General features: G+C 41.8%; 2 protein-coding genes across 2 annotated transcripts in view; both read left to right on the top strand.

Annotated features, from left to right (window-relative positions):
* Positions 1 to 2,357, top strand: part of LOC138975050 (glyoxalase domain-containing protein 4-like) — a 23,842-nt gene extending 21,485 nt beyond the window's left edge. Inside the window, exons 8-10 of the mRNA XM_070347701.1 lie at positions 588 to 701; positions 1,131 to 1,217; positions 2,063 to 2,357. Of these exons, the coding sequence (XP_070203802.1) occupies positions 588 to 701; positions 1,131 to 1,217; positions 2,063 to 2,128 (267 nt within the window). The 3' untranslated portion in view covers positions 2,129 to 2,357. The remainder of the gene's footprint in view (positions 1 to 587; positions 702 to 1,130; positions 1,218 to 2,062) is intronic.
* An 8,373-nt stretch (positions 2,358 to 10,730) lies between these two features.
* The window catches only part of LOC138975038 (myb-binding protein 1A-like protein), a 48,008-nt gene continuing 33,220 nt past the window's right edge, over positions 10,731 to 25,518 (top strand). The window contains exons 1-13 of the mRNA XM_070347690.1: positions 10,731 to 10,919; positions 12,199 to 12,309; positions 12,936 to 13,025; positions 13,521 to 13,592; positions 15,232 to 15,459; positions 15,776 to 15,868; positions 17,280 to 17,394; positions 17,888 to 17,976; positions 19,424 to 19,516; positions 21,446 to 21,589; positions 22,016 to 22,092; positions 22,529 to 22,709; positions 24,272 to 24,368. Coding sequence (XP_070203791.1) covers positions 10,749 to 10,919; positions 12,199 to 12,309; positions 12,936 to 13,025; positions 13,521 to 13,592; positions 15,232 to 15,459; positions 15,776 to 15,868; positions 17,280 to 17,394; positions 17,888 to 17,976; positions 19,424 to 19,516; positions 21,446 to 21,589; positions 22,016 to 22,092; positions 22,529 to 22,709; positions 24,272 to 24,368 — 1,561 coding nt within the window. The 5' untranslated portion in view covers positions 10,731 to 10,748. The remainder of the gene's footprint in view (positions 10,920 to 12,198; positions 12,310 to 12,935; positions 13,026 to 13,520; positions 13,593 to 15,231; positions 15,460 to 15,775; positions 15,869 to 17,279; positions 17,395 to 17,887; positions 17,977 to 19,423; positions 19,517 to 21,445; positions 21,590 to 22,015; positions 22,093 to 22,528; positions 22,710 to 24,271; positions 24,369 to 25,518) is intronic.

The raw sequence follows: 25,518 nt of genomic DNA, 5'->3' as shown, positions 1-25,518 counted from the left end.
TACTCAGACCTGTCATGATGTTATGAATAATACTCAGACCTGTCATGATGTTGTGAATAATACTCAGACCTGTCATGATGTTATGAATAATACTCAGACCTGTCATGATGTTATGAATAATACTCAGACCTGTCATGATGTTATGAATAATACTCAGACCTGTCATGATGTTATGAATAATACTCAGACCTGTCATGATGTTGTGAATAATACTCAGACCTGTCGTGATGTTATGAATAATACTTAGACCTGTCATGATGTTATGAATAATACTCAGACCTGTCATGATGTGAATTATACTCAGACCTGGGAACTCATGCAAATTCACCATACTTTGTATTTTAAAAAGTAAACAGTACACTGGTAAAACAGAAAAATACAACGCGGAGACTGGAATTTTACAATGCTGCATGAAATACATTCATTTTTCTCAAAGTACGCAAAGTATGGGAGGAAAATGCAAAATTGGGATGAGGTTATACTGTTGACAGAAAAGCACTGAATAAAAGATTTTTTGATTTTTTTCTCGTTTTTTTGTTCTCTTTCATTTCTCAGCTTTACGTATGTGTGTTGTTTGCTGTTAACAGCTGCCTGAAATCCAGAAGAGGATGGAGGCTGCTGGTCAGAAGATCCTGACCCCACTGCTCAGTCTGGACACGCCCGGCAAGGCCACAGTGGAGGTGGTCATCCTGTCTGACCCTGTGAGTTCTGTGTGTGGTCAGTGTGTGTGTGTGTGTGATATGATTGCTCAGTCTGGACACACCCGGCAAGGCCACAGTGGAGGTGGTCATCCTGTCTGACCCTGTGAGTACTGTGTGTGTGTGTGTGTTTTGATTGCTCAGTCTAGCATGCATCCCTGGTAGAGCCACAGTAGAACTAAGAAGAGGTAATCCTGTAAGTACGTAGGAGGGTGATCTTAGGGAGTCCGGGAGGGTGAAAGAGAGAGATGGATTGATCTTTATAACTCAAGGATAGATATTTTAGGCTGACAACTAGTCCAATAAATGTACTAAGTATACAAACAAACAATTATAAATATAAAGGCAAACAGTTAAATTAAGGACCAAAATATAAAACTGCACACAAGCATTATTACACCCGGGAAAATAACAGCATTGTTCTGCTTTCAGGACGGCCATGAAATCTGTTTTGTGGGCGGTGAGGCGTTCAAAGAATTGTCTCAGGTGGATCCCAAGGCTGATGAGTTGCTGGATGAGGTCATTATCTTTGTATAGATCTCTGTGTTCACTTTTGCACGCACAGACACGCATGTATGAATGAGATAATGAATGTACAGGCAAATGTATACGGAACACATACATGCACTCATACATGTCCATACTCATGCATATTTGAGTGTGTGCAAATACACGCACGAACACGCACTCAAACGCACGCACGTATGCACGCGCACACACACACTCACACACTAGCGTACACACGCACAAACACATACACACACACACACACACACACACACACACACACACACACACACAAGCGTACACACACACTTTTCTACATGGGTCAGGTGAATGTACAAATACACATGCATGCACAGAGATTGCTGCACACCCCTCCCACTTACCCACCCCGTCCTCACCACCAACACCAAATGCACAGAGCTAGAAAAGCTGAGCAGATGTAAATCTGTCATTGCTTTGTTGTTGTTGTTGTTGTTGTTGTTGTTGTTGTTGTTGTTGTTGTTGTTGTTGTTGTTGTTGTTGTTGTTGTTGTTGTTGTTGTTGTTGTTGTTGTTGTTTTTTAAGAGGGTTGATGTAGAAGTTTTCATTTACAGCTGAACCCCCTTTTTAAGACTCCCAAAACTCTCAGACAATCAGGTCTTAAACAGGAGGGAGTCTCAAATGGGAGGTAAATTTAAAGAGGGTATGAACAGACAATTTGAAAAAGCAAGGTCTTTTAAAAGAAAAAGTCTTGAATTCGGGGGGGTTTATAATAGGGGGGTTTCAAGATTATGATGGTGAAATAGACACAGTTTTTAATGTGGTAGCAGTGAGGAAGGCTATCATAATGTTCACATCTTTATTCTTTCCTTTTGCAGGCAATAAAGAATGACAAGAGTGACGACTGGTTTGCCAAGAAAGGATTGCAGAAAGGCGTTGCCTGAATCACAATGGAATCAAGTCTGAACTATATACACAATACCATCCTTACTTTCGAGCAGGACCACAGACCGCACAATGTTCTCTGCTCAAAATAACTGCCATTCCATCCGTTCATATTTTTTGTAGGACTCTCGATCTTGGCGTTTCAGACATGAGACCTTTTTTACGCAAATTTACAAGTTTTGATTAATTTCAAAGCTCCAGTCAAAGTGGGTTGTTGTTGGGTGGGTGGGTTTTTTTTTTTTTGGGGGGGGGGGGGGGGGTGTCAAATTCAGTGCTTAAAAGTAGATACAAACCACATCTTTGCAAACTATTAGTAATTTCAGTGAAAATTGGGGATTTCAGAATCCAAAGACATGAGATTTTTGCTATGCAAATTTAAGATTTTTGATTAATTTCAAAGCATCAGGCAAGGGTTTCTTGTTGGGGGGGGGGGGGGGGGGGGGGGGCTTTCAACTGTAGGTCCCCCAGTGCCAGGTAAGCTCATCTGACTGGAGAGTAAGGTTTTTCTCTTACAGTTATCAATAATTGAAGGTAAATTTTTAACAATAACACCAGCTGTTGAAACTTACCAGTTGTTGATGACACCTGTTGCATTTTCAATTCCTTGTTTTTTTCTTTGTTTACAAATGAAATTTGTTATGCATGATCACATTTCACGTAGTGCTGTCAATGCAGTCTGTTATTGCTTGTTGCATTAGGCTCGTTTTCTCTCTGTTTATGATTAGAATTGTGTATTATGTAGGATTATAATATTGCATAGGTCTGTCTTCTGAGTGAACTAAATTGTTTTGTTCTGCTTGCAATGCGCGGTTTTCTTGTTATGCATCATTTTTTGGCATGGAAGAAAGGTCCGTTATTTGGGGGGATTTGGGTTGTTGGGGGAAGGAGGGAGGTCCAAAAAAGAAGGTTTGGAGATTTAAGATTGTTGGTAGAAGTCCGGTAGTAATGGTTTCTGGCTTATACTTATAGCCTTGAACCTTACGGTCTTTCAAAACTTCCCATCATTGGTTATTTGTTAAATTTAGGTCTGTTTCTGCAATCTAATTTTATATTTTGTTCATCAAAATACATAAACATTTCTAAATACTTATGAGCATGTCCACCAGATTTGTAAGTACATTATATGATGCAGGCTGGCATGTATTCTGCAGGCTATTAATATATTTCATTGCACGAGACACATCCGTAATTTCCTGTTTGAAGGCTTTATGGTATTGATCTTAGCAGACTGTTATCGATGTGGTTCCATTAAATTTAAATAATGAAAGTTCAGGATACAGTTAAATTAATTTTTTGTCATAAGTAATTTTTGCCAGAATATAAATATTTACCAGTTTTGTCATTTGAAAACAGCCGAGTTAGTAATGTAGTACTGACCAGCAGATATTTGCACCAGTTAATCACTATAGTGCACCAGCATTTTTGTGTGGGTAAAAATAGATTTTTTTAATTTTTTTTTTTAGACGGTAATGAATCTCATTTGCATATGAATGCCTTGTCTTTTTTTGATGACGTCATTGCAGGCTTTGTCACATTTTTGTGATGGTTGGTAGTATGGTACCTTTTGCATTTTGGCACGATGAATTCATACCTTGTGGCTGATTTAACACTTTCGTGACGGGATGCGACTATATTAGTAATAGCGCTGCAACGCCCACGGACGGGAAGCGACTATTTTAGTATTAGACATACAAGGTACACGACTCGTGATTGCTTCCCGGTTTTTGAAGCTTGCAAATAAATTGAGTTGTTTCCCTTGATACACTTGGCGTCCCCTTCTGCCATTTGCAAATCCGCCTGATTTGTGTGCGTTTTTGAGGAAAAAAAATGAATCAAAGGCGAGCCTTGTCTCGGGAGGAGATTCTTCGGATGTTGGACCTAGAGGATCCCGTAGAGCATGATTCGGACGTATCGTTTTCGCCTCACGAAAGCGATACAAGCAGTGAAAGTGAGGAAGAAACAGTCCCGTTGTTGCTAGTACGAGTCGGCAAACTACACGTGGTTGGCGGTGATACTGCTAGACGAACATGTATCTCGGAATCGTGCAGGAGCTATGGGGGCGTGGCAGCACTGATAACAATGGATGGCTGGAGCCTTCAAATCCTTTTGGAATTGTTCATAGGTGTACAGTTGGTACTTTGTTGTGAAAATGTGACTTATATTCAATATGGATTACCTAGACATCATTTGGTGAGTGTTAGATCTACAGTTTTGTTTCATTTGAGTCAGGATGCTGTGAGTGAATGCGTGATTTGCTTGTTTTTTTCTTTGTACTGTCTCCTTATTTCTGTGTACAATGTTAACAATATTTCAGCTAATTCATAGGTTTTACACCTTGTTTGGTTATAACATTATTTATAATACTTTCTGTTAAAAAATAACTTTTAAAAAAAGCAGTAGAAAATAAAACACACACAAAAAAACGTTAAAAAACACAAATTATCCCCCTTTCACCCCCCTTTCACCCCCCTTTGCTAAAACAAATCGCGTGACAAACTTATAAATAGCACGACTGAACTGGGCATCCATTTTTGAATTAGTACACACAATTTGGTGGTGATTGGACTTAATTCAAGCTTGCTAGACAGATTTCTTTACAGTTACTGATTTTTGGGAAGTTTCTTGGTGGCAAGCTTGGGCAGGCAGGACGTAAACGCCGTGGCAGTGCTAGTCACAATAGTGTTAACTGCTGGTTGATATTTACTTTGGCTTTCACTTTCATTTGTGACGGTGTGTTAATTGCTTAATTCAGAACCCGATAGTTGTGTTTTGTCTCTGCTTATTTGCTCTCTCTCTCTCTGTCTCTCTCTCTCTCCCTTCCCCTCTCTCTCTCTCTTCCCCTCTCTCTCTCTCTCTCTCTTCCCCCCTCTCTCTCTCTCTCTCTGGTTACCCTCTCTCTCCTTCTGTCTCTCTCTCTCTCTCTCTCTCTCTCTCTCTCTCTCTCTCTTCCCCCCTCTCTCTCTCTCTCTGGTTACCCTCTCTCTCCTTCTGTCTCTCTCTCTCTCTTTCTCTCTCCCTCTCTCTCTCTCTCGCTCTCTCTCTCTCTCTCTCTCTCTCTCTCTCTCTCTCTCTCTCTCTTCTCCTCTCTCTCTCTCTCTCTCTCTCTGGTTACCCTCTCTCTCCTTCTGTCTCTCTCTCAATCTCTGTTAAGATTTATCATGTATCATGCTAGTGACTAATCCCTTTAGAATGAGGGCTGGTTGTAAGACAAAAAGCAGCTGTTTTTGCTTTTACCATTACCCTCTTTAATATAAAAATAAAAGTATCTTACCACTCTTTGTGGGTGTAGCACAGTCATCTTAACCAAGTGAATATGAATCCTCCTACATGGACAGACTCTCGAAACTACCAAGGAGAGCAAATACTTAGGAGTCACCATCACCGAAAACCTATCTTGGACCAATCACATCAAGAACGTGACCGCCAAAGGAGACAGAACCGTGGGATTTCTCAGAAGAAACTTCAAAGAATGCACGATGAAGGTGAAGTCAGCTACCTACACAACCATGGTTCGTCCCACGCTCGAATACGCGTCAACAGTGTGGGACCCACATCAGGAAAATGACAAGCAGGCATTAGAAATGGTCCAGAGAAGAGCAGCCAGATACGCCCATAACAACTACTTCGAAAAAACGCCTGGCGTAGTTACCAACATGCTGAACAACCTAGGATGGGAAACTCTGGAAAATAGACGAGAAAACAATCGCCTCATGATGCTGTACAAAATCAAGCACAAGATGGTCGGCATAGATGAAAAGAACTATCTCCATAGCTCCGACGCAAGAACAAGAGGAGATGGGCTGAGGCAGCAACAGGACTTCCATAAAGCCATATGCAACACCTTTTTCCCACGGACTATCTCCAACTGGAACCATCTTCCCACGACGACGACATCAGCCCCAAGCCTTGAGTCGTTCCGCTCACGTCTCCGCGGTAGCAGTCCCCTGCAACCGCCAGTGGGCAACCCCTAATCCCTCAACCCCTGTACATAGTTTTAAACGCCTCCCAACCTATCCAGTTCCTGCCCTTTCTCAGTGCTGGTTTTTTTAAATTGTCATCCCGATTCCAAGAGGCACACACCGCATCCGGAATCGACAAGTGACATCAACGCGGGACCACTTACGTTTATCAAATAAACCCGGTCCCAACGGAGAGAAGAAGAAGAAGAAGCAGAATTGGCTCTGGTTAGTCCAAGCATTCTTCCTGTGATACATGTTCACATGCTGGTTTTTCTGTTTTTCCTGTGTAAACAATTTGACTCGCCATCTCAGATCTGGCCATGAAATCTCCGAGTACTGGCTACATGTACTGGCTACTTTATGTAACTGGCTACTTTATGTAACTGGCTACTTTATGTAACTGGCTACTTTTATATGGGATAAAACCGTCTCTCCACTCAGACACATACCAACAATCAGCTTCCTATGCAGTGGGTTTTTTATGAATAAATGTTGCAAAGTGATGCTATAGTGGTTTTTATTACATTAATTCATGGAAAAATTCTCACTGCAAAGTGAAGCGGTCAGGATGTTGACGACCCCCCGCGGGTTAGGGGGAAGAATTTACCCGATGCTCCCCTGCATATCGTAAGAGGCGACTAACGGATTCTGTTTCTCCTTTTACCCTTGTTAAGTGTTTCTTGTATAGAATATAGTCAATGTTTGTAAAGATTTTAGTCAAGCAGTATGTAAGAAATGTTAAGTCCTTTGTACTGGAAACTTGCATTCTCCCAGTAAGGTCATATATTGTACTACGTTGCAAGCCCCTGGAGCAATTTTTTGATTAGTGCTTTTGTGAACAAGAAACAATTAACAAGTGGCTCTATCCCATTCCTCCCACCCCCCCTTCTTTCCCCGTCGCGATTTAACCTTGAACGGTTGAAAACGACGTTAAACACCAAATAAAGAAAGAAAGGATGTTGATTGTTGGAGTTCAAGTGGGGGATTGGTTTTATCCCAGCTAACAGCCTGGCTAGATCTGAGATGGTGAGCTGAACTTTGCCTTCAATCTTCCATTTCCAAATGCTCTACTGCTGTATGTGGGTTTTTTTCCTTTGTGGAATTAGGTGTTAATCTTTAAGATTATTATTTTGTTTGCAGAGAATGATTTTGTAAATTGATTTGAATGTTTACAGCACTACTTTGTTATTTTAATTTATAACTTACAGGGCTAAGAAAACAGGAATACACACACAAATACAAAATAAAATAAAAGTTAAGTAAATGAGAAAGGGTAGTGCTATACTGTTTGGCAGCTTGCATCAGCCAGGGAGAAAGGGTAGTGCTATACTGTGTCACGTTTCAATATATCACTTAAGGTGATTATGAAACGGTTAGTTACTACTAACCAACTAACCACACCACGATCCACTCTCGCAGTCATACAATTAAATAGAGACAACAAAAGTATAAGTTCCAGACGCCTGTTTATGTAAAAAAAAACTCGCCACCTCCCTCGAGACTTCACTCAAAATATGTACTTTTACGTTCACAAAACGTAAAAACCAATGGTCACTGACAAAATGCCAGTTAGAAAATAGAAAATTATAGTAACACGCTGATCCCGTGTAAAGATAAGAAAATACGACTGTTCTGCTCCAAAAGTGCTAGTTCATGCAGGTGTCACACACCCCACGTCGTCCCTACTCGAGTATAATCACAGATAACATAAAAGACAACGGTGGTCAACGGGGTGCATAAGACATGGTGCACTTAGCTTTCTTTCGCCACTGGGTGGACGTCCTGTAATTAGTCTTTTTAGCCTCCACAACTGCTCCGTCGAATGAAGTGCTGGTTAGCGTGGTGACGAAGCAGGGAACTGTGGAGGCATCAGGCGCCGCACCCAGTCGCTGGTTAGCTGGTTAGCCGGTTCGCTGGTTAGCCGGTTCGCTGGTTAGCCGGTGTGCTGGTTAGCGTGGTCCCCCAGAAGGCAGCCCGAACAGAAGTTAGGAAAACGAAGGCTGCAAACAGAAAGCATCGGTGCACTAAACATGTCAGCTACCCCTCACCCTCCACCTTTAAACATGTCATCTTTACATATCTCATCGAGCACGTGGGCCTGCACAAAATTAATGGACTTTTCACAACAACAAAACAGCCGTCTTTTCGTCTTTCTCTCCCTATCTGCAAAAACCATATACAGATTAGTATTTTAGCGTCACAGAGAGCAAATTATGCGCTAACCTGGAGAGAACAACAGAGAGTATTTCATTCCACAAACACAGACTCGTCAACAGCGTTAAATAATGATTTATTACCTCAAACAGCCTATGAATGTAGCACTCTCATGGAAGCAAAACCCGCTTCCTCCCTGGAATGGCCTCTGTTCGTCAACAGTGACAACAACATCCAGAAACCCCTTGTCGAATACTTATGCGAAAACCATCGCACAACGAAGGAAAGATTTGACGACTCGTCCTCAGCAAAACATGTGGCAGTGAGAAGGTGATAACTCGTGGAAGTTCCTCTAGAGTGCCGAATATCCTATTCGGTGAAATCCATCATACTCTAGGAACTGTGTATTCGATCCTTCTTCTTCTGCTGCTGGGTGTCAAGTGCCCAGTTACCGTGTCTCAGACAGACAACCTTGAGAATAACACGTGACTAACCTTGTCACCTAACAAGTTCAGCTATCGACAATTCTGCCCCGATAGCAAAAACCACTCCGTGAAATGCGTGCAAAAACAGAAATCTCGTGCTTGTTTGGCGCTGTCAGCAGAATCTGCATCCGGTGACGGAAAACAGACGCTTTCTGTCGCACTGGATCAAGAGAGGGCACCCCACCGAGTGACCCTTTCTTGATCCCTGTCACCTAATCGTGACATACTGTTTGGCAGCTTGCATCAGCCAGGGAGAAAGGGTAGTGCTATACTGTTTGGCAGCTTGCATCAGCCAGGGAGAAAGGGTAGTGCTATACTGTTTGGCAGCTTGCATCAGCCAGGGAGAAAGGGTAGTGCTATACTGTTTGGCAGCTTGCATCAGCCAGGGAGAAAGGGTAGTGCTATACTGTTTGGCAGCTTGCATCAGCCAGGGAGAAAGGGTAGTGCTATACTGTTTGGCAGCTTGCATCAGCCAGGGAGAAAGGGTAGTGCTATACTGTTTGGCAGCTTGCATCAGCCAGGGAGAAAGCAACCTGAATTTCCATGAGCCTGGGTATAAACCTCACAGGAATTTAATTATGGAATTAACTTAATTCCTTTCCTTACCTTATCCATGCAATCAAAATGTCATGTTTAACTTCATGATGAATTAGTTCCATTGAGAGATCGAAAAGTTGACATCTTTTCTTTTTTTCGGTCTTCCTGAGAATAAACATTAATCTTAGTAAGCCTCTTTTGGCTGACTTTATGTTGTTGTTTTTGTTTGTGTGTGTGTGTGTGTGTGTGTGTGTGTGTGTGTGTGTGTATGTTTATGTGTGTGTATGTTTATGTGTGTGTGTGTTTGATGCAGGACAACATTTGGAGGGTGTGGCAGAAGCTAGGGTATATCTATAATCGAGCATCATTTTTAAAGCTAGACAATATGCACACACACTTGCACACGTGCACCCACACCCACACGTGCTCCACACCCACACCCACACATGCTCCACACCCACACATGCTCCACACCCACACCCACACATGCTCCACACCCACTCCACACCCACACCCACACATGGCATGCTCCACACCCACACTCACACATGCTCATTCACAAACTTTCTCATACATCATCCACTGTCATTGTCTTGGCACTCACAGACACACTAATGGATTTTTTTCCTCTTACGCAAACGGACACTATAATAATAATAATAATAATAATAATAATGCAAACTTTTATAGCGCTATTCTAGAAAAATGTCTACTCTTAGCGCTTTACAATACATACATCGACCAAGCATACTATACACGCACAGGCAAAGAAACCGACCAAACATAACCAACAAACTATACATGCCACAGGCAAAGAAAACGACCAAACATACAATACACGCACAGGCAAAGATTATATTATCCCACATAAACAAAACCAATGGAGCACTAACAAAACGGGAAAGTAACAAACAAAATATCCACAGAAAACAAGACAGAATATGTCCCTTAAAGTTAAACATGCAAATAAAGTTAACAGAATGAATCGATCCATTTCAAGGTCAAACTTTTCACTATGATTTTACCGAGGTTTGAACACACTACAGTGGAATACAGGGGCACAGCTCACGGTCATGAAAAAGCTTGCTGAAGCTCGTATTTTTCATGATCCGCCACCTTCGACCATTATTTTTAATATTGACTGAGCCTTGGCATGTAACCTCTACATTTACCCATATTTTAATATTGACTGAGCCTTGGCATGTAACCTCTACATTTACCCATACTTTAAGACTCCCTGTTTTTCTAAGTTTTGATTGTCTTGAAAGGGAGGTTCCACTGACTGCATCACGGTTCTCTCTGTACAATTTCATTTGGGACAATAACCTTACATTTTGTGGGTGATAGATGTCGAAAAACCCAACAAACAAAACTGAAAATTAAATGTAATTTCGCGTTGTGCGCCTGTGTCAGCATGGTGCGCAGAGTGATCTTCCTTACTAAGCTTTACCTCAGCTTCCGGAAGCGCATGGTATTCAGACAAAATGGAGATCGATGAACCACGTTGTTTTGGATCTGGGGAGAAGAAAAAGGTGGCTCATAAGGTCGACAAAGTTCTGCTGGATCTCTTTTGGAAACTCGCAGAAGGCAACGATAATGAGCGTGTGAAGGCTGCAGAAAGCTTAGTCAACCGGCTTGCGGAAAACAAAAAACAGGCAAGAATCTCTCTCTCTCTCTCTCTCTCTCTCTCTCTCTCTCTCTCTCTCTCTCTCTCTCTCTCTCTCTCTCTCTCTCATTCATTATTCATATTGTAAGACTAAGAGTGTCGTTGGCTTTCTATTTTATGTTTAGTTTGTACATGATGATGTGCAGAAAGATTTGGCCAATAATGTACGCTGATCAGTGATATTGATTCAGCCGACTCGATCCTGCACTGAAGATTTATAGTAGTTTCAAGTTTGTACTATGATGCGTAATAAGCCAGAATGATGAGAATCAGAATGTAACTTGCAAGATATATACGACTTTATGAGGACTAGGAGTAAGACTAAGAGTAAGACTCAGTTACTGAGTTAGTAAGAGAAGAGTTGTGATTTTCTACAGCCAGGGTTACCATATTTAAGCGTATTAGGACTAGCGGTAGCAGTAGAATGACTGTCAACAGTTTCTCTGTCATATATATTTTGGCTAAACGTGGATTTTTTCCTCATTTTTACTAAGAATTAATTGGTTTTTGTTGAACGAACAACCATTTTGGAAAAAAGAGAAAGGATTCTATTAAAAAGCGGAAAAATTGACCCCTCCCCTCGTCTCTCCCCTCGTCTCCCCCACTCCCCATTGACCTCCACCACACACACACACACACACAGTGTTGTTCCCAGGCCTCCGTCTTGGGTCATTTCAGCATAATTTTTAATTTGACGCATTGTTCTGATCCCAGGTCAGTCAAATGTCCGATAGTATTGACACGGGGGTTGTCTTTGGACACCACTACAATGAATGAAGCCAGGACATTTTGACCGATAGGACATTTTGACCGATACATATTTCAGGGTTTCATCTTCTTGTGCGCCCTGCGCCATTGGCGCATTAAATCTGAAAATGTCCCATCACAATTCCCTTCAGTGCGTTAAAGGGCGCATCGAGATTACGTACCACTGCGCCACCAAATGTACACTTTACATCGGATTACACACACACACACAGATAACACGATATAGTGGCTAATTATCAGATGGCACCATATTGCACCATTTTGCATCTTTGGTCAAAAACGCGTACAGGCCTCTCGCGCTTCTTGCCTTCGACAATGTCCCATCGGAATTTAGTTGAGCGGGACAAATGTCCCATTGCCTTTTTCTCCCAGGCTAAACCCTGAATATTTTGAATCTAGGTCCAATTAACTCAATAACTGACCTATAGTCTTTCGTGTCTGGGAATAACATTGCACACACATTTTTGTATAAATTTGAATTGCATGTGTTTCCATTACAGGATGCAGAAGGTCACGCTTCACAAGAGAAGTACTGCCTGCAGCGCTTGGTTCGTGGAATGGCTTCCAGTCGCAAGTTTGCTCGGGTGGGCTACGCTGTGACACTTACCAAGGTGAAGATAATAATTTATATTATATCTTTCAAGTTTGAACTGTCAGTCAGTCAGCTTTGTGTTAGAAACAGAACTAAAAAAAAAAAACGAAGGTTACTTTGTATAAGGTTCAATTATACTTATTTACAGTGTATTGACAAAACGGACCATTTCCTAGAAGAACCTCCTTGTCTACACATAATTAGCAGTCTCCCCATAATTAAATTTGCCATAAACGCACCGTTCTTGTTGTATTTTATTCTGATTTTGAAATTCAGTCAGTCTCTTTTGTCTCCAAGTTCAATTTCTCAAAGAACAGAATTTTAAAGTTTCAGCCGTCGGCTGTTTTAGATATTTTTAAATTGAAAAAGACAATGTATCTGGTAGTTTTGAGAGGGACACTGTTGTGGTGAATTGTCGATAATGCATTGACTTATGTCAAGTTACCTAAAACTTTAAGAGTGTAATTAAGTTTTGAATGAAGAAATCAATAAACACAAGTGAGAACTTAATTTATTTTAGGTAACCAAATGGAAGGTTTGCTCAGAATACTGCATAACCCAAAATTGATGTTTTTATGATTTAAACGAAGGATGTTTTCATATATAGAATATAGACTTTAGTAATAAGAATTATGTTTTGTGCAGCTTCTCAGGGAGACGAAAGACATCAAAGTCAAAAAGGTTCTGGAGGTCATAGCAGAAGAACTGAAAGTCTCGGCACATGACCCAAAGACGGTAAGAATGAAGCTGTTGATTGTGCAACAGTACTAGTTGATGAATTCCAGAAATAACTCAGGTTTTTCATTGGCTGTTGGAGAGGTGTACCCCTTTAAAACATTGTGGCAAACAGCTGTGGCCATTCATCAGTGATGGAATGCGAACATGGCGGTGGTGAATCGTGAGCTTCCATCAGCATGTTTTTGAAAAAAGAATGTATTATGTTGACTAGTAGACGATTTTTGGAAAATAACTGTCAGGATTACCAGCTGAGAAACATCTTCACACAGAGGTTCTAGTTCCATTGTTGATTTATTCTCAAGAGCACTTTATGTATATTTTAGCACGTTGTTGTCTTGGGCACTGACCTTTGACAATATTTAGTATTATAAATCGTGCCCCCCCCCCCGAAAAAAAAAGAAGCTCAAAGCAAATTAATGCAGTTAGAAACAGTTACAAATTATACAGCTGGCAGATTACTTTTAATTTTGTGCGTTTTTCTCTGTTTTACAGGAAGTGGGAAACAAGTTGCTTGGACGTGTGTTTGCTTACGGTGCTGTCATTCAGTCGGAGAGAAAGCTCAAGGTGAGTTTGCCGTGTTTTCATACCGGCACGGTTGGCCTAGTGGTAAGGCGTCCGCCCCGTGATCGGGAGGTCGTGGGTTCGAACCCCGGCCGGGTCATACCAAAGACTTTAAAATTGGCAATCTAGTGGCTGCTCCGCCTGGCGTCTGGCATTATGGGGTTAGTGCTAGGACTGGTTGGTCCGGTGTCAGAATAATGTGACTGGGTGAGACATGAAGCCTGTGCTGCGACTTCTGTCTTGTGTGGGGCGCACGTTAAATGTCAAAGCAGCACCGCCCTGATATGGCTCTTCGTGGTCTGCTGGGCGTTAAGCAAACAAACAAACAAACAAACAAAAGCCGTGTTTTCATGCAGAACATTTGCATCCAAATAAAGATGGTTGAGATGACACAAACTTTGTGACTTTAAGAGAATGTGGTTGTTGTTGGTATTCCTTTCAAACGGGGGAGTGGGAGACATAGGAATTTGATCAATATTAGGTACGCCCGTTATCTTTTCTGGGGTCTGAAGAGAAAACAAATAAATGAAAGGGTGTCTGCATCTTGAATGAAACCAGTTTGGAGACATGGGACGAGGAACTGATTTTGTCCTTTGTACCTAAATGCTACCAACAACAAACTAAGCTGAACGATTTTGAGGTGGAATTAAGTATAATTTAGATTGAATATTTTGGGGAGAAACTTGTTTCAGGTTTTGCTCAAATTCTCCATCATAATTCACATGAAACAATTTGTAGATTGTGAGATATTTCATAGGGAAAATACCTCAGGCCTAACCCAAACAGATGATATTTACTTTCATGAGCACAGTAATTCTTGTGTAAAGCCAGAACTTGAGTCAGCCAAGCTTGAAGCCAGTCAACTCCACTGTATCACCATTCTTTAATGATATACAATACCAATACATGCAAAGCCTAGCAGTGGCCTTATAAGTAATTTTCTCCAGCTGATATGCTGAATTCACCAATACAAACTTAATTCTAAAAATAAAATCAGTTTCTTAGAGACATGCAGGAGCAGCGACAGAATGTTTATGTGACACCATTATTTGCACAAAGATGTCTTCTCGAACTTTGTTTCACTTTTAACGTCAGAAGGTCAGGGAGAGACATCTGGTTTTGTACTTTGTTCAATCGGTGTTGTTTGTCTTTAACTCACCAGGGTGAGCAGCTGGGCACAGTAGTGAGGGAGCTGCTAACTGTACTTTGTTCAATCGGTGTTGTTTGTCTTTAACTCACCAGGGGGAGCAGCTGGGCACAGTAGTGAGGGAGCTGCTAACAGTACTTTGTTCAATCGGTGTTGTTTGTCTTTAACTCACCAGGGGGAGCAGCTGGGCACAGTAGTGAGGGAGCTGCTAACTGTACTTTGTTCAATCGGTGTTGTTTGTCTTTAACTCACCAGGGTGAGCAGCTGGGCACAGTAGTGAGGGAGCTGCTAACTGTACTTTGTTCAATCGGTGTTGTTTGTCTTTAACTCACCAGGGTGAGCAGCTGGGCACAGTAGTGAGGGAGCTGCTAACTGTACTTTGTTCAATCGGTGTTGTTTGTCTTTAACTCACCAGGGTGAGCAGCTGGGCACAGTAGTGAGGGAGCTGCTAACTGTACTTTGTTCAATCGGTGTTGTTTGTCTTTAACTCACCAGGGTGAGCAGCTGGGCACAGTAGTGAGGGAGCTGCTAACAGTGGGAAGCAAGAAGAGCCACATCCGCCCCACGGTCACGCAGACTCTGATGGATCTGATTGGTTGCCTGACCCTCGAGGTCTTCAGCGAGACAGTGTGGCCTGTCCTGAAGGAGGACCTGGACAAAGGATGGGAGGAGTGTACACCTGACAGGCTAATTTTTTTGCTGGCGTGTCGGAACAAAGACAAGGTGAGAGGCATTTGGTGGGAATATTTATGCCAGGTTGACGCAGTAGTACACCCTTTCACAGCAGCTGCTCAGCGCTGACTTAGTTGTCTGCTGGTCTAGAGCATGAGCTATTCATAGTTTCTTTTGTGTCGCGGGTTAGACACCCGTCAGATGTGGAGAGCTGTTTGTGATGGGGTCTGGCCGCTGTTATCTCTTGGTATGTTCTTGCAAACTTTGGGGGTTCAGCTACAGCAGGTTCTTATGGAGTTATTGATTTAGCTGAATGTATTTGAATTTCTCAATACAGTGACTTAAATAGTATCATTCTTTGTTTCAGTCGCTGGTGGACAAGGCCTACCTCAAGGCTCACTGGGGGGCCGCCAAGATCCTGGGCAAGAAAAACTACGAGCATATTCTGCAGTTGTTCAGGGTGAGGGCTTTGCCTTTTTTGGGGAGGACCAGTAGCTCAGTTGGTAGAGCACTGGACTTGTGATCCTAAGGTTGCAGGTTCAAATCCGGGCCAGGACTGACACAGGTCAACTTTATGTGCAGACTCAGAGACGGTATCCATGTTCCACCCCTGTGTCAACACTGTGGCACGTAAAAGACCTCGGTCATTCTGCCATAAGTGCAGATGGCTGATTACACTTAAGCATGCAGACACCTGGGTAGCGCTACTCTGTTGCTGCTAGCTTTCCACTGGGAGGAAGTGACCCAAATTTAAATAAAGAAAATGAGAGAAAAAAATTGAAAGTTCCTTGTTCCCGATTCGCTATTTTTTTTCTCCCGAACCTAAAACTTTTTTTTGACCCTTTAGAAATCAATTTTATCAAGAAGGACCAAATTCAATTCTGCAAACTTTGCAAGGAAAATTACTCTTCTCCAACATTCAGGGCACACAGCTTGCGCGATTTCCTGCCAATAAAAAGTCACATTCACCTGTAAAGTTAGATTCAATGGTTCAGAAATAACCATCAAATTGCTTCGACCTCAAACTGAATGTTCGGCTGTTCATAAGCCAATAATTTTTAGCAATGAAAGAAGAAATGGGCCTAGCCCTAGCAACTTATAACACTTCCTTCTGTTAAACCTGAGATTGTGTTAGCAAAGCTTGTATCAACGGGACTCAATTTTATACGAGTTTTTTCTCCCCAAAAATCTGCATGTGGTTGCCTAAATTGCAGTCATACACATTAAAAACCCACTCATGCATAACACAAGTATACTTGGGAGTTTCAACCCATGAACGCAGAAGAAGAAGAAGAATAAAAGTTCTGTCGAAAGATATTGTGTACAGTGGAACACCCCTTTTAAAATCTAAACAAACAACTGAGAAAACTAGGTCTGAAAAGGGGGGGAGTCTTAAAATGGGGGCACATTTACACAGCCTTAAAATGGGGGCACATTTACACAGCCTTAAAATGGGGGCACATTTACACATCCTTAAAATGGGGGCACATTTACACAGCCTTAAAATGGGGGCACATTTACACATCCTTAAAATGGGGGCACATTTACACAGCCTTAAAATGGGGGCACATTTACACAGCCTTAAAATGGGGGCACGTTTACACAGCCTTAAAATGGGGGCACGTTTACACAGCCTTAAAATGGGGGCACGTTTACACAGCCTTAAAATGGGGGCACATTTACACAGCCTTAACATGGGGGCACATTTACACAGCCTTAACATGGGGGCACATTTACACAGCCTATGAATAGAACATCTGAATAAATAAGGTTTTAAAGGGACGGAGTCTTAAAATGGGGGTTCTTAAAAGGGAGGTTCCCCTGTAGTATGAGCATTCATGCTAAAAGCCTGTCTGTGTTTTGTGAAACAGAGAAGCGTGGAGACGCCTCAACTTCAGCAAATGATGCTGGAAATGGTTGCCAAAGAGATGACCAGGAAGGTCGATGACATGGATGACCTCAAGGACTTCTGGACCAAAGTTGGAAGTGAGTGAGCAACAAGAAAGGCCTGAAGTTTCAGTTACTGAGGTTTCTCTGTTTTAAAGACCTCTGAAGCTTTGAGAAAATTAGGTGTGAAACAAGAGGGAGAGTAAGAGTCGATATCAATCAAGCTATCTTGAAGACTTTGTGAGGGGAAAATTGTATGTGTTAAAAATTGAAGTCACACACATGAGAGCATGTTTTCATGCACATATGCAGACACACACGTTGTGAAATTTTTTTTTTCCATCTCTATCTCAATCAGCAACATATTTCATACTGCCAGTCAGAAACCATGGACACCAACCATCATACACAAACACATATTTCATACTGCCAGTCAGAAACCATGGACACCAACCATCATACACAAACACATATTTCCTATCGGTCTCTGTCTGTCTGTTGCTCTCCTTTCTGTCACATCTCTCATCATTGCAGTCAGGATAACGATGAATTAGTTCAAAATGATTTAAATTATGTTAATTGTTGCTGACAGATCCATTGCTGGCTTCCACCGTCCCACGCAAGCAGGTTGCGCTGTCTCTGTTCTGCCATCTTCTGGAGCAAACATCTGATCCAGCTCTGGTAGGAATCCTTTAATGAATCGTGCATAGCTGAGAGAGAGAGACAGACAGACAGATGGGGGGGGGGAAGAGGGGGGAGAAAGAGAGTGAGACGCAGAGAGATTTGTTTTGACATTATATCCTAATCTTAATTATTATGAGTTGACTATTTGCGCCTCCAATGCTGTGTATAAAAGGAATATGATGGCAGTTTTATGTTTGTTGTACACCACACCCGAGTTTCTCGTCTTAAAGTTATCTATGTCTATAGCTGTGCTCTCTTTCTTGAGATTTTTTTGGTTTTTTGTTTAGTTGGACGAGTTTGGCTAGATGGCTTAGTAAAAACAGTTGTGTTGAGAACGATGAATTAATCGTCAGTTTGGCAGATCTGCCAGACTTTTCTTACAGTGGGAGGTGGGATGTCAAGGACTGCCTTAAATTTAGAAGAATTACAGATACTTTTATGGTCATTTTGGCAAATTTACTCAAAGAAAATACAGTTTATCCTAGCAGTATCCTTGCATGAGTTGTTTTTTTCTCAGAAAATTCGATGGATGTTAAAGGCAGAGTAAGCCTCCCGTAAACCATCACAGATACGGTCAGGCTTTTACACACAGTACAAACACCCTTTCATTTAAACACTCACCAATTGAGAACATCCTAGGTGCCCTCCGTAAAGAGCGAACAATTTTCAAAGAATTTATTTTTGCGTGGTTTATCTTACCCCTGAGCCATCGTGAACCCGTGTGATCCAGTTTTCCCTTTTCACAATGCAGTAGTCATAGTTAGTCATTTGAACGCGACTCGACGTGAGCTTATCTACAATAGCACGTTTTTTATGCACGAAACAACGGCTGTGGTTCACAAGAACTCTAGCGATGGCTTTTGACTGTTGAGAGGAACGGCGATTTGCACTGATAAAACCGTCGTCTGCCACGACCCTTGCGTGACCCTGCTTCCGGGCTTTTCTTTTTTTAAACTTTCACAACTTCGAATTGTTCTGATCGTGTCTTGATGAAAAACGAATTCTTTTATGATTAAAGAATGTTTGTGTAACAAGCTGTCAATTTATTATTTAGATTTTAAAAGTTAGGTCTAGCGCAAAAACGAGGCGCCATTGTTCTTCAGGGCCAAGTCCACAAAAATAAATTCTTTGAAAATGTCTCACGCTCGACAGAAAGCAGCCAGGATGTTCCCGTTCGGTGAGCGTTCAAATGGAAGTATGCTTGTACTGTATTTAGACGCTCGGGGAGCTCTGTGATGGTTTACGGGAGGCTTACTGTGCCTTTAATGTGATGATTTATTAAAAAAGGTAATCATTTGAAAATGTGGATGCTTTCAAAAAAAATAAGTGTATTAAAGGGGCGTTCTGACTTGTGAATTAAAGGGGCGTAATCATTTGAAAATGTGGATGCTCTCAACAAAAATAAGTGTATTAAAGGGGTCTTACTGTCTGACTTGTGTTGCAGGCAGAGAGCATGTTGTTTCCAGCGGCTGCTGCGGTGATCTGCAGAGCCTACGACAGGAAAGACGACGCGTTGTTCGATGTGTGCAGAAGGGCGGTGAGTGAGCTTTTGCTTTAAGGCCCCCCCCCCCCCCCCCCCCAAAAGTCTGTTTACGGTATTTCGACCGACCCTATTTTTTCGCGCGACCCTAGACTTTTTTTGGCATTTGGGAAAAATTAAAAAAATAAAACTGAAATAAAATAAAAAAAATTAAAAAATCTTAGTTTTTTTGGCAAAATAACTTAAAAATATGTTTTTTGGGGGGGGGGGGGGGGGGAAATCCCGACCTACCGACCTTATTTTTTTTGCCTATGTTACCGTAAACAGACTATTTTTTGTTGTTGGCCTAAATATTATGGGTAGCGACGCACTACACCTCAATTTCCATGAGGGTAACCTCACAGGACTATATGAAATCTTATCTATCTATCTATCTATCTATCTATCTATCTATCTATCTATCTATCTATCTATCTATCTATCAGGCATGGGAATGATCCTCAAATCTGTTAATGTTAAAGGTTTAGAAATGAAATTTCAGAGGAAAACAAAAAGTTTTTTTATATAAAGCGTTTTATATTCTCAAATTGCTCAGGCGTCTTTAAATGTGTTTTTTCTCTAGAGGTTTTTCCTCTCAGCCATTCTTATGCCTGGTCTATCTATTAGTATTACTGTGCGCAGCTTTTTTTACTTCTCTGCATGTTGATAGTTTCTTGGGAAGGGCACCTGTAATAAAACCTGTTTAGTGGATGGTCCCGTTGGGTTGTTGGGTGGGTGGGTGGGAGAGTTGGTTGAATGGTTGATTAATTTGTTCTTGTGGTCGGCCACCCCGCAGATATTTGGGATTTCCATGAGATCGTCAGCTGGAACTCTTTCATAATTATACTCTTCCCAATGCTGCAAGAAATGTTATGCTTGTTATTGCATGTTGTAATGTTATTTTTAAAGGAATTAAGGCCAAAAAAAATAATAGGTGTGGTTACGGTAACATAGCCAAAAAAAATAGGGTAGGTAGGTAGGCAATCACTTTTTTTTTTGGTTTAAACTTTTTTTTCTAATGTGTACAAATTAAACCTACCGTACTTTCCGGGTGACAAGGCGCTTTGTTATCTAAGACGCACCCCCTTCTTTTTAAAAAAAAAATTGTAATCCAGTCACCCATTGGACGCAGGGGGCCAATAGGGCACACCAAAATGACCCAGTTTTTGCCATGAGAGGTGGTTCCCCTGTCATATCTGAGAGAGGAAACACTTCCTGCATCGGGGTCAGTGACCGGTCAGTGACCAAAGGCATTGTGATAGCTGGGTGGCCTTGTTAAAAGACACGACCTTCTTCCCAGGGGTCAATGACCCAGTTTTTGCCATGAGAGGTGGTTCCTCTGTCATATCTGAGAGAGGAAACACTTCCTGCATCGGGGTCAGTGACCGGTCAGTGACCGAGTTTAACAGAGTGGAAATCTGTGTGTGCGGCCAGATCAAAGGCAGGGCAGTACCTAGTAGCTGAAACATGCATTATCACAAGTTGTTTGACTGGTACTCAAGCGGTCTCTTTGATTTTTTTCGTATTTCATACACAGATTAGGCGCTTCTTATACAAGATGCAGGGGTCGAACTCGAGGAAAAAAGTCGCGCCTTATGACCCACTTTCCGGTACTTGACAGGGAAATAAGTGTGCGACACGGGCGCTTTCGCTTTCATTGCGTTTTTTGCACTCGTTTTTTTTTTTTTTTTTTTTTTTTGACAAATGTAATAAAAAGTTATAGGATCGGCCCCTAAAAATAGGGTAGGTCGGGTTACCGTAACCACACCTATTTTTTTTTTAGGCCTAATTACTGGGTAATACTTGAGATTAGTCATCTCACTGTGTCCCTCTTGCAATATGATATGAAGAAGAGTTTCAAAATCAGACTTTTTTTAAATGGAAATATTAAGGATGAATGCCAACTTCGTTGTTTATTCTTGAAAGCGTGAATGTTTGTGTGTGCAGGAGTCATTACTGGTGGGGGCGTGCAGAGACCAGGAAAAGTCAGGAGCGGTGTTGTCCATGGTGACCAAGTTTATCCAGACCTGTCATCGCCTCAAGTACCACGACTTTCTTCGCTCCAACACTCTCTCTACACTCGTCAGCAGCGTATGTATGGGGGGGGGGGGGGGGGGATTTCCTGGGCCGCGGGCAAAGAAATGAACAGTGGAACCTCCCTTTAAAGACCCCCAAGATTGAAGACGCCCACTGCTGGTACAATGACAAGTCTTGTACATGCCACAGGGGTGGGACATGGATACCTTCTCAGTCAGCATTTTAAGTTGACCTTGAGAGAAACTTTGCTGGGGGGGAGGGAGGGTGCTGGGTGTGGTGATGAGAGGGAGGGGGGGGGGGGGGTGGCATTGTTTCTGAATACGGTATAGGTTCACAATGATAAGTGTTGATGATGATGATGATGATGATGATGATGATTGATGATGATGATGATGATGATGATGATGATGATGATGAATATGGTATGTTCCAAATGATAAGAGTTGATGATGATGATGGATTTTTTTTTCTGTTTGACAGTTGCAGGGAGAATCTGTGAAGGAGTTTTCTGAGATGTGCATGGACTGTATGATGGGTAGAGGAGACCTCGTACAACAGTGAGTACAGCTGTAGCATACATGTATTTGTTATAACTCACGGGAAAACACAGTATAAGTTGCACACCATACTTTTGAGTTATGCAGGGAAAAAAAGGTACTGACTTTTCCAAGTTACGCAGGTGAACGTTTACTGATCTTTTCAAGTTATGCAGGTGAACATTTACTAATCTTTTATATTTTCAACTTGTTGGGCTCTACAGGTTTTTAAATTATGTACCTAGCCAATGTTTTTGTCAAATAATAATGTTAATGAAATTAAAAACAACCAAGAATATTTTGCTTACAGCCCTGTATTCTTGTGCACAATTTCTGTAAATGCCGTAAATGCTGTAAATGCTGTAAATGCTGTAGCTTTTGAGTGGAATTCCCACAAACCTTGATACCGGACCCTTTGGATTGAGAAGATCAAAATGTCCAACGTATATGTTCTCAGAGATGATGACAAAGAGGACTCGGCCAAACATAGAGACCAGTTCAGCCAGCAGTTAGTTCCCTTGCTTCGTGTGGCTGCCGTCAATCCCACGGTGCAACAGAGCGTGCCCCTGACAATTCTTCAGTTTCTGTTGCTCCACACATTTTTCAAGGTTATCAAGGCAACGAAAGACATTCCTCATGTAAGTGGTGTGAGTTTGTGTTGGGGGTGGGATGGGTTGAGGGTGTGTGCGTGCGTGCGTGTGTGTGTGTGTGTACGTGCGTGCGTGCGTGTGTGTGTGTGTGTGTGCATGCGTGCGTGTGTGTGTGGGTGGGTGCGTGTGTGTGAGAGAGATCCTCCCTTTTAAGGTCCTGCTTTTTAAGATTTTCTGTTCATAACCTCCATACATTTAACTCCATTTTGAGACTCCCTCCTTTTTTAAGGCCAGATTTTCTTAACATTTGTGAAGGTCATAGGACAGGAGCAGTGGCCTAGTGGATAAGACATCGGCCTCCTAATCGAACGGTCGTCAGTTCAAATCTTGTGTGCAGACCTGCTCGTGCCTTATCCCCTTAGTGTGTACATGCAAGCACAAGACCTAGTGCACACGGAAAAGATCCTGTAATCCATGTCAGAGTTTGGTGGGTTATAGAAACACAAAAATACCCAGGATGCTTCCCACTAAAGCAATGTATGGCTACCTGAATGGCGGGGTAAAAACTGTCATACACGTAGAAATCCATTCGTCCAAAAACATGATTGAATGTGGGAGATTCAGCCCATTATCGAAGAAGAAGAAAAAGACTGTCGTAAAAGGGAGGTTGGTTTAAACAAGGTTTTATTGAGTCACTTGAAAAAAAGTGACTCTATGTAATCGGTCAGTGTTAGTCTGTCCGGCCGGCCGTCCGTAGACACCACCTTAACGTTGGACTTTTCTCGGAAACTATCAAAGCGATCGGGCTCATATTTTGTTTAGTCGTGACCTCCCATGACCTCTACACTTTAACGATGGTTTCGTTGACCTTTGACCTTTTTCAAGGTCACAGGTCAGCGTCAAAGGAAAAATTAGACATTTTATATCTTTGACAAAGTTCATCGGATGTGATTGAAACTTTGTAGGATTATTCTTTACATCAAAGTATTTACATCTGTAGCCTTTTACGAACGTTATCAGAAAAACAAGGGAGATAACTAGCCTTTTCTGTTCGGCAACACACAACTTAACGTTGGGCTTTTCTCGGAAACTATAAAAGTGACCGGGCTCAAATTTTATGTGAACGTGACTCCCAGTGACCTCTACACTTTGACGTCTGCTTTGGTGACCTTTGACCTTTTTCAAGGTCACAGGTATGTCTTGAAGGAAAAAAATTGAAATATCATATCTCTGAAACTATTCATCGGATTTGATTCAAACTTTATAGGATTATTCTTTACATCAAATTATTTACATCTGTATTGTGTTGTGAATAGCAATTTCTTCCTGTCCATCTGATGCCTCATATAATATTCAGAACTGCGAAAGTGACTCGATCGAGCGTTTGCTCTTCTTGTTCAATTGAACATAATTGTACAGTAATAAAACGAGAAATAATAGGGACACAAACTCAAGCGAACGCTCATATTACCTGCCCTTAAAGGGATGTTCTATTGTACTGCTGAAAGCCTGCCTCACATCTGGTACTGTCCATGCCTCACATCTGGTACTGTCCATGCCTCACATCTGGTACTGTCCATGCCTCACATCTGGTACTGTCCATGTTTCAGTGTCAGGAGGTGGGTCCAAACTTCAGTCCAGCTCTGCGCAACCAGTGTCAATCCATGTTCTACAAAACTCTCACCCAGCTTCTCTCCATGAGACCTGGTCAGTTGATGGGGGGGGGGGGGGGGGGGGGGGGGGGGGGGGTCACAGCCCGAACACAGTTTTTTTCTGGACATAGACAATGTTGAGAAATAAGTGTCGGGTGTGTATGGGTTGTGACAGAGTGCATACTCTTGCTTTTGGTGAGTCAAACTTTCTCCCGTGACGCTACAGGCCAGCCAATAGTGAGGGGTGTGTCTGGAACAAGTGGACAAGAGGCATGCGTAGAGAGCTTGCCTCAATAGAAAGCAAGAGCATTCACTCTTTCACAACCCATACAAACCCGACAGAGTTATGTCCGGAGTTCGTCTATTGCCTAGAAGAAAGCATACTTAAAAGAAATGTATTCATTTTGAATGAAGAAACACGTGGCGTAAGGCGAAATTACTACATTTAGTCAAGCTGTGGAACTCACAGAATGAAACTGAACGCACTGCATTTTTTCACAATGACCGTAGTCCGCCGCTCGTGCAAAAGGCAGTGAAATTGACGAGCCAGTTTAGCGCGGTAGTGGTTGCGCTGTGCTGCACAGCACACTTTTCTGTACCTCTCTTCGTTTTAACTTTCTGAGCGTGTTTTTAATCCAAACATATCATATCTATATGTTTTTGGAATCAGGAACCGACAAGGAATAAGATGAAATTGTTTTGAAATCGATTTTGGAAATTTAATTTTAATCATAATTTTTATATTTTTAATTTTCAGAGCTTATTTTTAATCCGAATATAAGATATTTATATGTTTTTGGAATCAGAAAATGATGAAGAATAAGATGAACGTAATTTTGGATCGTTTTATAAAAAAATGATTTTAATTACAATTTTCAGATTTTTAATTATCAAAGCCATTAATTAATTTTTAAGCCTCCAAGCTGAAATGCAATACCAAAGTCCTGCCTTCGTCGAAGATTGCTTGGCCAAAATTTCAATCAATTTTATTGAAAAATGAGGGTGTGACAGTGCCGCCTCATCTTTTACAAAAAGCCGGATATGACGTCATCAAAGATATTTATCTAAAAAATGAAACAAGTCGCGTAAGGCGAAATAACAACATTTAGTCAAGCTGTCGAACTTACAGAATGAAACCGAACGCACTGCTTTTTTCACCCAGACCACCTACTCCCAGTTTCGTCAGTCTACCGCTCGTGGCAAAG

Source organism: Littorina saxatilis, linkage group LG9, assembly GCF_037325665.1.
Source record: "Littorina saxatilis isolate snail1 linkage group LG9, US_GU_Lsax_2.0, whole genome shotgun sequence".
NCBI lineage: Eukaryota > Metazoa > Mollusca > Gastropoda > Littorinimorpha > Littorinidae > Littorina > Littorina saxatilis.
This window is presented reverse-complemented; position numbering and strand designations above follow the sequence as displayed.